General features: G+C 49.2%; 1 protein-coding gene across 1 annotated transcript in view; it reads left to right on the forward strand.

The window, feature by feature from the left end:
• Positions 1-12,361, forward strand: part of INPPL1 (inositol polyphosphate phosphatase like 1) — a gene marked incomplete at its 5' end in the record, with an annotated part of 84,366 nt that overhangs the window by 28,159 nt on the left and 43,846 nt on the right. The window contains 5 exons of the mRNA XM_083609569.1: positions 1,559-1,622; positions 7,304-7,454; positions 8,130-8,250; positions 10,652-10,792; positions 11,151-11,241. Of these exons, the coding sequence (XP_083465695.1) occupies positions 1,559-1,622; positions 7,304-7,454; positions 8,130-8,250; positions 10,652-10,792; positions 11,151-11,241 (568 nt within the window). The remainder of the gene's footprint in view (positions 1-1,558; positions 1,623-7,303; positions 7,455-8,129; positions 8,251-10,651; positions 10,793-11,150; positions 11,242-12,361) is intronic.

Below are 12,361 nucleotides of genomic sequence, written 5' to 3' on the forward strand. Positions count from 1 at the left end.
AATTTCCCCCTTCGCGGTGTCTGCATCAGAAGCCAGCCCTGTCTGCAGCCCAGCCCAAGCTTCCCAGCCCCCGATAATTTTAATGTTTAGCTATGCGCAGCCCTCGTGGTTTGCCTCTCATTTGCAAGGACGTGTCGGGTCCCCGAGCGATGTGTTTTGTATATTCTGTTTTGCATAATTCACGCATGGTGCTCCAAAGCGCCAGAGAGTCTTGCAACAGCAGCTGCCCAGGGTGAGGCCGCCTTTCTCGTAGTTAATCTTTGGAACTCCCTGCCCCAGGAGACAGCGATGGCTTTAAAAGAGGGATGGATTCAACTAGGATGGCTGTGTTCTTCCTCCATGGCTGGATGCAGCGATGCTTCTGAATCCCAGCTGCTGGAAACCACAGGAGGGGGAGAATTGGTGTTGTGTTCGAATCCTGCTTTTGGGTTTCCCATAATGGGCATCTAGTTGGCCCCTATGAGAACCGGTTGCTGGACTTGGGGTGTCACTGGCCTAATGTAGCAGTACTCTTATTATGTTCTTAATCTGCTGGAGGTCTTGCCTTGCTTTCTCCTCCTCCCTCCAGCAGCCAGGGTATAGCACATCGGGAGCGAGAGGCAGGGTCTTTTTGGTTGTGGCTCCTGAGTTGCGACACAGGGAAGTTCATCTGCCCCTCCCCTTTTTAACTGGTCTCTGGAGACTGTGCTCTTTCAGTGGGTAGTTTATAAAATACATATATAGAGCCCTGCAGTCGGGGTGAGGGCAGCCTTTCAGCCGCTTGGCAATGCTGGACTTCAGCTCCCATCAGCCCCAGCCAGAACAACCATAGGATGCTGGGGCTGATGGGACTTGTAGTCCAAAATGTAGGAGGGGGTGGCCGGGTTGGCAAAGGCGTATTGCTTTCTTCCCCAATGTGCTGTTTTTATGTCAGGCAGCAAAGACTAAACCCAGGCGCACATGTGGCAAGAGTCTTTGACCTGCAGTTTTTTAAATTGTTTTCATTTGTGCAATTGCTTCTTACGTGTTTTTGCACTGTAAATCGCTTTGGGATGCCTCGCAGAAAGCAATTTAATAAAATAATAATAATAATAATAATAATAATAATAATAATAATATACACCCACTTAAAAAATAAATAAATCTCAGGGTGGTTTGCAGAATAAAGTACAAGATAAAAATGCAAGTTAATAATTAAAACAAAGCCCAAAGAAACAGCAACTGCCCCCTTCCCACAGACCCATTTAAAAAGCTGTAGAATATAATCTGCCCAAGGCCTGGTGGAAGAGGAACATTTGTGAGTTTGTAAGATCTAGGCAGTGCCTCTGAGCATGTGTTTTTTCTTCCTGGGGTGGTGCTTTTAATTTGCCCCTGATTTAAGCGCAACCCATCGCAAATGCCCGGAGATCAGGGTTGTCCAGATCAGGGTGTGTGGTGGGTTCATGTAAGGGAGAACAAAGCCCCAAAACTTCCCATTTTGGAGATTTGAGTTCTTCTCTAGCTTTACCTCAATAGTCATCCCCCTGTTTTAAACCTCTCTTTCTCCCCCCCCCCCCAAATCCTTTTGTTGTTGCCATAGATTCCAGAAGCATGTCCACACCTACCGGATCTTGCCAGACGAAGAGGATTTCCTGGCCGTGCAGGTGAGCTCTGTACCTCTCACCGCCTCCTTTTGCAGAGTTTGTGTAGATTCTGTTGCTTCCTGCGACGGTTGCGCACGAAGGTCTGTGACTGTATGTACCCCAAACGCTGTTGTCTGTTCCTGGATGGATTTCTCTGCACACTTTTGAAGGAAATGGTTCGGAGGGAGGGCATAAGCAGTTCCAGTAGCAGGGGAGAATCCCGAAATCAGTTCTGAAAGACGAATGACTCCTCACGGTACACCAGCCTTAGAGGCGCACTCCCAAGATGTTTCGAACTACCCTTCCCATCCGCCTCAACCAGCAGGGCCTGCTCCCATCAGCTTCCCAGTGTCACATGGCAAGTGGTACCCAGGAATTATGGGAGTTGTAGTCTGAAACTCATCTGCCATGGATGCTTTGGCTGAAATTCCTGCATTGCAGGGGGTTGGACTAGATCAGGCAAACTCGGCCCTCCAAATGTTTTGGGACTACAACTCCCATCATCCCTAGCTAACAGGACCAGTGGTCAGGGATGATGGGAATTGTAGTCTCAAAACATCTGGAGGGCTGAGTTTGCCTATGCCTGGACTAGATGAAGTCCAAAATGCCATAAGGCTGCTGTTCATAAACAATGCCGTTCAGTGGGACTCCCTGTTATAGAATCATAGAAGCTGTAGAATTGGAAAGGGGACCCCCCCGAGGGTCACCTAGCCCAACCCCTGCAATGCGGGGATCTTTGTGCCCAGTGTGGGTTTCGAACCCACAACTCTGAAACTCTGCCGACTGAGCTTTATAACCGTTTTAACATTCAGGGCAACGTTTGGCGACGTGCGGAGTGGAAAAGAAGGTGGCTCTTGCCCAGGGGTTTATGCCCTTGGCTGGCGAAGACAGAAGGTTGGGGGGTGGGCTCCGCGCTGTGCGCCTGTGAGCGCAGGCCGGGAGGTCCCCTGGGACGTGAGCGACGCTTCTCCCTGCTGACCGCGGAACGGGTGATCCTTTAGCCCAGCGCTGTCTCCAGGGCAGAGCAGGGGTTGGCAGGAGCCCTGCAGATGCCCACACACTGCTGATCTTGGCAGGAAGTCTGCCTGGCTCAGGCGATGGTTCATTTATAGCACAACAGTAACCTCATTGTGCCGTCCAAGCCGGCAGGAAAAAGTGAGCCCTGGAGGAGGGGGGGCGGCTGAAAGCAGGACATTCCCCAGGTCCAACCCCTCCTTGCTGCCCAGCTTGTGTTGCAGAATCCTAAGCGAGCCCAGGAGCCTGCCCTCTCTGCCTGCGCCGCGGCTGGGGGAAAGGGGGGGGGTGTAGTGGGTGCTGGTGGGGGGAAGGAAAGCTTCTTTCCTTGCCTGGGATGGCCCCCAGCTGCCAACTGATCATAGTGGCTTCACCCTGCCCAAACAGGGAATTCTCAGCAGGCATTTCCTGTTTTGGGCTCCAGAGGTTGGCGAGGCTTTTAAATGGTTGGAAATCAGTTTTGTAAGGCTTTCTGTGTCCATACCGCCTTTGGTGGGTGGGTGGGGGGCACGGAGAAGCGCACATGCATCGGCAGGGGGTTGGACTAGATGACTCTTGGGGTCCCCCCTCCCAGCTCTGTGATTCTATGTGGCGCCCATCTCTGCAGCGCTGAAATGATCTCAGTTCGTTGCACAGAAAAGCCAGCTCTGTGGCTTGAGTAAGCAGCAGCCTCTGGTCCTTGGCTTGTGGGAAGGAAAATCTTCTTCAAAGAGGCACTGATTCCACCCCCCTCCGCTCTCTACACTTGGCTTTGGGAGTTATCCGGGCACTGCTTGGCCTCCCTGCTTCCGTTTGCAAGCTCCGAAGGGCTCAGAATTCACTTTCTGTATTAAAAAAGCAAAATGGGAAGTGCAGATTCTCAGAGCCGAGCTGGGTGCTAACCTCTGCAAACGGGGGGCTTGGTCCTTGTTTGCCAAGGTAATGAGAAAACTGGGTATTGAGTGGGGAGGGTGCTCAGCCTTTCTCCCCCCCCCCCAGCAAGTGACCCTCACCACCATTTGGTTTCAGAGCCTGGTTGTGGGAGAAAGCTTTTCAAAACAACCTTAAGAGGATTTGGGGGGGGGGGGAAGGATTGTTAGGGTCTTAAATTTGCAAGGGAATAAATTAATTTATCTAGAGGTGATTTTTTGGGGGGGAGGGGTGTGTGTCACGAAGAGGGGTTGCTGATGTTTTAATGTATTTTTAATCTTTTGTTGGAAGCCGTCCAGAGTGGCTGGGAAAACCCAGCCAGATGGGTGGGGTAGAAATAATATATTATTAATATTATTATTATTATTAGGCAGTGGGAGGTTTAGACCCCCGCTTTCCCACATGCATACCACCCCCCATCTAGAGATGCCCGGGATTAGAGCAAGGGGTGTCTCTCTTGCATGCCCCCCCCACCCCTGAGCTCCTCCCATGTTTGTGGGGTGAGTAAAAGCAATTCTTATCAAGTGTTTTCACTTTAGTGGGGTTCAGGATTCGGGGGTTGAAACTGCTGTGAAGCCGTCCCACTTCAATCCTGTCTTCATAGGCGCAGGTTGTGCTGGGTTCAGGTCTTCTCCCGCCTTGGGAGACCTGCCAGAGGTGTTTTGTGATGGAGCTAGGAGCCCTTTTGCAGTCCCAAGGCACAGACTGATCTTGCGGCGACTGACCTCTGTCACTTCCTGGTTCCTGAGCAGCAGCTTGTGTCCTCCTGATCTCCCCCCAGCGGTGACACTTGTGGGCTGGCAGCGGCGCTCGAGGAAGTCTGCCTTTGACCTTTGTGCCGTGGGAAGCTGTTTGGCTCAGAGCGTGGCCTCGGGGACAAAGGGACCTGGTGGGAGGCGTCGTGCCAAACATCCAGGCTGGGAAAGGGCGGTGTGTTTTCCGTACAAGGTTCAAGGAGATCTGCTAGCAGTGAAAGGGTACAATTAAGGGACAGAGAAATGGCTCCGATACTTGGAGGTCCATGCCCAAACTTCCTCATTGATGATACTTCTCTGTCTGCCCTGCATTCAGAATGACTGGTGGATTATAATGGACGAATTTTGCATTACAGTGGTACCTTGGTTCTCAAGCTTAATCCATTCTGGAAGTCCGTTCCAAAACCAAAGCGTTCCAAAACGGAGGCACGCTTTCCCATAGGAAGTAACACAAAACGGATTAATCCATTCCAGACTTTTAAAAACAACTCCTAAAACAGCAATTTAACATGAATTTTACTATCTAATGAGATCACTGATCCATAAAATGAAACAAAAAACATTTTTTTCTTCCAGTAGCACCTTAAAGACCAACTAAGTTAGTTCTTGGTATGAGCTTTCGTGTGCATGCACACTTCTTCAGATACACATCTGAAGTGTATCTGAAGTGTATCTGAAGAAGTGTGCATGCACACGAAAGCTCATACCAAGAACTAACTTAGTTGGTCTTTAAGGTGCTACTGGAAGAAAAAAATGTTTTTTGTTTTGACTATGGCAGACCAACACGGCTACCTATCTGTAACCATAAAATGAAAGCAATAATCAATGTTCTGTACTATAAAATAAATAAGACAGTACAGTGGTACCTCGGGTTAAGTACTTAATTAGTTCTGGAGGTCCGTTCTTAACCTGAAACTGTTCTTAACCTGAAGCACCACTTTAGCTAATGGGGCCTCCCGCTGCCGCCGCGCCGCCGGAGCACGATTTCTGTTCTCATCCTGAAGCAAAGTTCTTAACCCGAGGTACTATTTCTGGGTTAGCAGAGTCTGTAACCTGAAGCGTATGTAACCTGAAGCGTATGTAACCCGAGGTACCACTGTATTGTAGATGATAAAAATTAAAATTATTATTATTTTCTTACCTGCACTGATGATAGTCAACAGCTTTCTACAAGTCCTAAGATTCCCTTATAAAGTACATTTACCCCTTTAATGAATATATTTTGTTATCACTCAGCATTGACAAATTCTTCACTGTTGTTACTTTTTTTCTCCTTTTACAATTCCGTCTCCTTATTTCAGGACAGGGGAGGTTGTATAATTTGTTCCTTGCCGACTGCAGCCAGGTGGGCTGGCAATCCATTTCATTTCATCTCTGCTTAAAATGCAGAATCTCAAGAATGCTCCATCTCACCTGGTTAACATTGACTCCTACACAGTGGTACTTCGCAAGACGAATGCCTCGTAAGACGAAAAACTCGCAAGGCGAAAGAGTTTTTCGTTTTTAGAGTTGCTTCGCAAGACGAATTTCCCTATGGGCTTGCTTCGCAAGACGAAAACGTCTTGCGAATTTGTTTCCTTTTTCTTAAAACCGGGCGCATTGCTTGAAGAGGTGCAGCTCCGCGCCTCGCAAGACGAAAAATTCGCAAGACGAAAAAACTTGCAGAACGAATTAATTTCGTCTTGCGAGGCACCACTGTAATGGGTAGGCAAGCTAAGGCCCGGGGGCCGGATCCGGCCCAATCGCCTTCTATATCTGACCCACGGATGGTCCGGGAATCAGCGTGTTTTTACATGAGTAGAATGTGTCCTTTTATTTTGAATGCATCTCTGGGTTATTTGTGGGGCATAGGAATTCGTTCATTTGTGTGTGTTTTTCCAAAATATAGTCTGGCCCCCCACAAGGTCTGAGGGGCAGTGGACTGGCCCCCTGCTTAAAAAGTTTGCTGACCCCTGAATGGCTTCCCCCGAAAGAATGTTGTTTGTTAGGGGTGCTCTTCCCAGAGTTACAATTCTTAGAGAGGTTTTAACAACCAATCCAGCTGGGGAGGCAGAACATAGCTATCCTGGCTAGTTGCCATCGACAACCCTCTCCCCCTCCATGAATTTGCCTATTAATAATAATAATAAAAAAAATTTATTTATACCCTGCCCTCCCTAGCCAAAGCAGGGCTCAGAGCAGCTAACAACATAAAATCGCAGTCAATTAATTGAAATACATTCTAAAATCAATTCAGAGTCAAATTAATGGCACCCATTGGGCTAGAGTTCTATGAGGATTACAGAAGGAGGGGGTCAGGCTGTGCCTTGGCCAAAGGCCTGGTGGAACAGCTCCGTCTTGCAGGCCCTGCGGAAAGATGTCAAGTCCTGCAGGGCCCTAGTCTCTTGTGACAGAGCGTTCCACCAAGTCGGGGCCAGTACTGAAAAGGCCCTGGCTCTGGTTGAGGCCAGCCTAACCTCCCTGGGGCCCGGGATCTCCAAGATGGTTTCGCTTGAAGACCGTAAGGTCCTCCATGGGACATACCATAGGGCTTTAAAGGTCTAAACCAGCACCTTGAACCTGACCCTGTACTCCACCGGGAGCCAGTTCAGCTGGTAGAGCACCGAGTGAATGTGATCCCGTGGCAAGGACTCCGTAAGGAGTCTCACCGCAGCATTCTGCACCCGCTGGAGTTTCCATTTTAAAGCCATCCAGGTTGGTGGCCATCACTGCCTGTGGCAGAGAGTTCCGCAGTCTAACTCCATCCCTGACTTCTAGTGCCAGGAGAAAGGGAGAACAACATTTTTTTATCCGCTTCCTTTGTTCCAAGCCTCTTATCATGCTGCCTCTTTCTTGCATTTTCTCCAAACCTTAAAATCCTAAACGCTGCGACCTTTCCTCAAGGGGGAATCGCTCCACACACACCCTCGATCCTCCTTTCGGCTGCCGTTTTCTGAACCCTTTTCCAACATCCTTTTTGAGGTGAGGCAACCAGAACATCTTTCTCTTTGCCTTGACGGGTCCTGCTCCCTCCTTTCCCTGCAGACATCTCAAGGGGTCCAGGTGAGGCGGTTCAAGACCCTGAGCGACCTCATCACCCTCTACCTGCAGCCGAACCAAGGCCTTGTCTGCACACTGCTCTTCCCTGTGGAACGGGAGAAGGACAAGGAGAATGTGGAGGACAGGGACTACTCAGGTACAAGCACACCTTTGAACCCCAACCCACAGGTGGTCGATCTTGTCTGCTCCCCTCTCGAAAGCCCTTTGCGCCAATGGGGACAGGAAGGGCAGTGTTGGCCAAACTTGGGTCTCCAGCTGTTTGGGGACTACAGCTCCCGTCATCCCTGACCACTGGTCCTGTTAGCTGTCCAAAAACAGCTGGAGACCCAAGTTTGGCCAACACTGCCTTAAAGGTAAAGGGACCCCTGACCATTAGGTCCAGTCGCAAACGACTCTGGGGTTGCGGCGCTCATCTCGCTTTATTGGCCAAGGGAGCCAGCGTACAGCTTCCAGGTCATGTGGCCAGCATGACTAAGCTGCTTCTGGCGAACCAGAGCAGCGCACGGAAACGCCGTTTACCTTCCCTCTGGAGCGGTACCTATTTATCTACTTGCACTGTTTTCGGCACCTGCTAAAAAGCACTTTTGTTCAGACAAGCCTGCCCACCTGTTTAGGAAGCTGGTGTGAGTTTTAATCTGCTTTTAGTTTATTGGCATTCCAACTTTCCAGATGTGTTAACTTATTCCTTCCTGATAGTTTTATTGTTTTGGGGTTTTTTTGTATTAAACAAAACAACAACAACCCTGCCAGCCCACACACTGCAGCTTGGTGATCCTGTTTCAGCCGACCGTTTGCCTTCTGCCTTCCACAGATGGGGAGGACGAGAAGCCCCCACTGCCGCCCCGATCGGGGTCCACCAGCCTTCCTGCTGGCAGCACGGCCGCTGGCCTGGCTAGCAACGCCCCTGCTGTGCAGGACGGGGCACTCGAAAGGTAAATAATACCCCTTTTGCATCTCCGGAACTCCCTGCCACTTGACATCAGCCAGCCCCTTTTGCTTTCCTCCTTTCAGCTAAAAACATTTTAGTTTAGCCTACCCACAAATCCTGATATGTTTTTAATTTATTGCTGCCTTTAATTTTTAAAAAATTGTTCTTAATATTAATTTGTTTTTTATTTTATTAAACAGCTTTGAGGGGGGGTTTAAACAATCAAGTGGTGTGTGTGTGTGTGTGTGTGTGTGTGTGTGTGTGTGTGTAAATTAAATATATAAATATGGGTGTGCACTGCTGTATATACCCCATGTGAGAATGTGGGTCTCTGCCAGTGGGGTATGCTGGGGGTTTTTTTGCTGCCCACCCCCCTTGCAGATGTTGGTGTTCTTCATCCTCCAGTACCGACTGGCCTCTTCCCAAATTTGACCAGGTCCCTTTTCTCTCCCCCTTTAGATGTGATGCAAGATTATCTAATTGCGAAATGTACCACTGAAAACGTACTTATCTATTTGTTTTGTTTGTGAACTGCTTCCCATAAAACGGCCTGGTGCAATTTAACATGCACCGAGCCCCCATCGCTCTCGGCACCAAGTAAGAATGTTGAGAGATTCAGGATGCAGCACAGAGTTAAACTGTGGAACTCCTTGCCACAAGAGACAGTGATGGCCACCAACTTGGATGGCTTTGAAAGAGGTTTAGACAAATTCATGGAGGAGAAGGCTTCTCAAGAGCTACTAGCCACGAGCAGCTCTTTTGGGGCAATAATATCCAGAACACCCTTCTTTATACAAAATGATTTTATCTTTTTGAATTTTGCTTTGTTTTTAAATTGCTTTGAGACCTTTTTTTTTTCAAACAAAGCACTCAAAACAAAAATGAATGAATGTATGATAATGGGAAAGTCGCCTTCCCCTCTGCACCTCTCTTATATCGTAAGAACCTGAGGGGAGGCCTGCTGGATCAGGCCCACAGGGACCCATCTAGTCACAGAATCATAGAAATGTAGAGTTGGAAGGGACCCCTAAGGGTCATCTAGTCCAACCCGCCCTGCAAGACAGGGATCTCAACTAAAGCATCCCTGACAGATAGCCACCCAACCTCTGCTTCAAAACCGCCAAGGAAGGAGAGTCCAGCGCCTCATACCGTTAGAAAGTTCTTCCTAACGTTTAGTCAGAATCTCTTTTACTTGCCACTTGAACCCCTTGCCCGCTTTGCTCAAAGACAGAGCTGACTGCTCAGTTTCAGGGTGTCAGCCCCCCCCCCGTGTGTTGGGATTATATTCCACTTTTTGCTGCAGATATGTGGATTGTTGCATGTCACATGCCTGTTTACATTCCAGCACGCCTTCAGGACTCCCTGGTCCCGAATGGGGCAACTGTGCCCCTGAAGGACCAGGTGCGCAGCCTGGGAGTCATTTTGGACTCGCAGCTGTCCATGGAGGCGCAGGTCAATTCTGTGCCCACGGCAGCTGTTTACCAGCTCCATCTGGTACGCAGGCTGAGACCCTACCTGCCTGTGGACTGTCTTGCCAGAGTGGTGCATGCTCTAGTTATCTCCTGCTTGGACTACTGCCATGCGCTCTACGTGGGGCTACCTTTGAAGGTGATCTGGAAACTACACTTAGGTCCAGCGCTGAGGGCCTTCTGGTGGTTCCCTTATTGCGAGAAGTAATGTTACAGGGATCCAGACAGAGGGCCTTCTCGGTAGTGGCGTCCACCCTATGGAATGCCCTCCCAGCAGATGTCAAGGAAATAAGCAGCTCTCTTATTTTTAAAAGACATCTGAAGGCAGCCCTGTTTAGGGAAGTTTTTAATATTTAATGCTGTATTGTTTTTAACACTCGATTGGGAGCCGCCCAGTATTTATACCAGATGGCCAGGGTATAAATAAATCCAGAATGCGTCAGGTGGCCTGGTGACTGGGGGCGGCCACCAAGACCACATAACACCAGTCCTGAAAGACCTACATTGGCTCCCGGGACTTTTCCGAGCACAATTCAAAGTGTTGGTGTTGACCTTTAAAGCCCTAAATGGCCTCGGCCCAGTATACTCCACCCCCATCATTCTGCCCGGACACTGAGGTCCAGCTCTGAGGGCCTTCTGGCGGTTCCCTCACTGCGAGAAACCTAGTTACAGGGAACCAGGCAGAGGGCCTTCTCGGTGGTGGCACCCACCCTGTGAAACGCCCTGCCATCAAATGTCAAGGAAATAAACAACTATCTGATTTTTAGAAGACATCTGAGGGCAATTTAGGGAAGTTTTTAATGTTCGATCTTTTATTGTGTTTTTAATATCCTGTTGGAAGCTGGGGAGGCCTGACCAGATGGGCGAGGTATAAGTAATACATTATTATTATTATTATTATTATTATTATTATTATTATTATTATTAATCTTCCAGCACCACCAACGGGCTCAGCACTGTTTCCCACGAGTACCTGAAAGGCAGCTACTCCCTGGACCTGGAGGCTGTGAAGGCTGGGGCCAGCAGCCTGCCCCACCTGAACAAAACCCTTGTCACTTCCTGCAAACGCCTGCACAGGTGAGATGGGAAAGGGGAGCAGAGCAACGTCCGCCTGCCTGTTGACATAATATGCGGCTGACGAACGGTGCTTTGGGTAAACAGAGGTGGAAAGAGGGTTGCTGAAAAGGCCAGCTCTCCAAATCAGGGCTGAGAGCAGCTGGAAACTTCAAAATAAGCAGAAGCAGTTTCTTGGCATTGCATGCAGTTAGTTCAGACAATTAAAGAAAATAATAATAATTAAAAAAGCCTCACAGTCTGACAAATGTCTGGGTTGAAGAGCTAGAGAGAGAATAAGGAGAATCAGGAAGTGGGGGGGGGGGTAGCAGGAAGGACTGCTCTGACGCAGAAATATAAAACCTGGTTCTTGTTCTTCCAGCGAGGTGGACAAGGTTTTGTCTGGCTTGGAGATCCTGTCTAAGGTGTTTGACCAGCAGAGCTCCCCCATGACCTCCCGGATCTTGCAGCAGGTGGGTGCGGCGATTGGAAGCAGAGAATCCGCCCCCAATAACTGAGGGGCTGGAGCACCTTTTTCTTCAAGGAAAGATGAAAAGCAGCTTTTTGGGGGTTACGGTAGTGGATTTGACAGAGCTGGAAAAGGTCCAGAAAAGGGAAACTGAAATGAGCATAGGACAACCCTTGAGATATCTGAAGATGGCACTCCTGTCTCCTCTCAGTCTCCTCTTTCCCAGGCTAAACATACCCAACTCCTTCAACCGTTCCTCATCAGGCTTGGTTTCCAGACCCTGGATCATCTTGGTCGCCCTCCTCTGCCCACATTTCAGCTTGTCAACATCCTTCTTAAATTGTGATGCCCAGAACTGGACACAGGACTCCAGGTTGGGGGTCCGACCAAGGAAGGATACAGCAGGACTATGACTTCCCTTGATCTGGACCCTAGACTTCTGTAGATGCAGCCTAGAATAGTGTTAGCCTTTTTTGCTGCTGCATCACACTGTTGATTCATGACTTGTGGTCCACATGACCCCTAGATCCTTGCCAGGTGCCCCCCCCCCAATTTCATATTTGTGCATCTGGTTCTTCCTGCCTAAGTTCAGGAATGAAATCCACTCGGTTAGTTTGGGCTTCAATCTGTTAAGGTCATTTTGAATTCCGATTCTATGACATTAGCTGCCCCCTCCCCCAGTTTGGTGTCCAACCTGCAGATTGGATGAGCACCCCCTCAATTCCTTCAGCCAAGTCATTTAGAGAGGTACATGTTTTGCTCTCCAGGAATTCCCTCTGAGCCCAAAGGCCTCCGAAAGTGGCCCCAACTGAACCCCGACTGAAGGTGGGCTACTTTTAAGAACCAGTGTAGTCTAATGTCTAGAGCTTTGGTCTATTTTCTGGGAGAGCAGAGTTTGCATCCCCGCTCAGCCACGACGCTGACTGTATGTGACCTTCTCTCAGCCCGACCTACCTCACAGGGTTGTTGTGAGGGTTAACTGAAGTCGGGGAGAACCATGCAGGACACCGTCAGCTCCTGGGAGGAAAAGGTGGGGTGTAAGTGGAGCCAAATAAATAAATAAAACTAGACAAATGAGGGTAAGGCTGTCACTGCCTTATCCTCCCCCCCTCCCTATTCATTTG

This window comes from Podarcis filfolensis, assembly GCF_964270895.1.
Source record: "Podarcis filfolensis genome assembly, chromosome: 4".
Lineage (NCBI taxonomy): Eukaryota > Metazoa > Chordata > Lepidosauria > Squamata > Lacertidae > Podarcis > Podarcis filfolensis.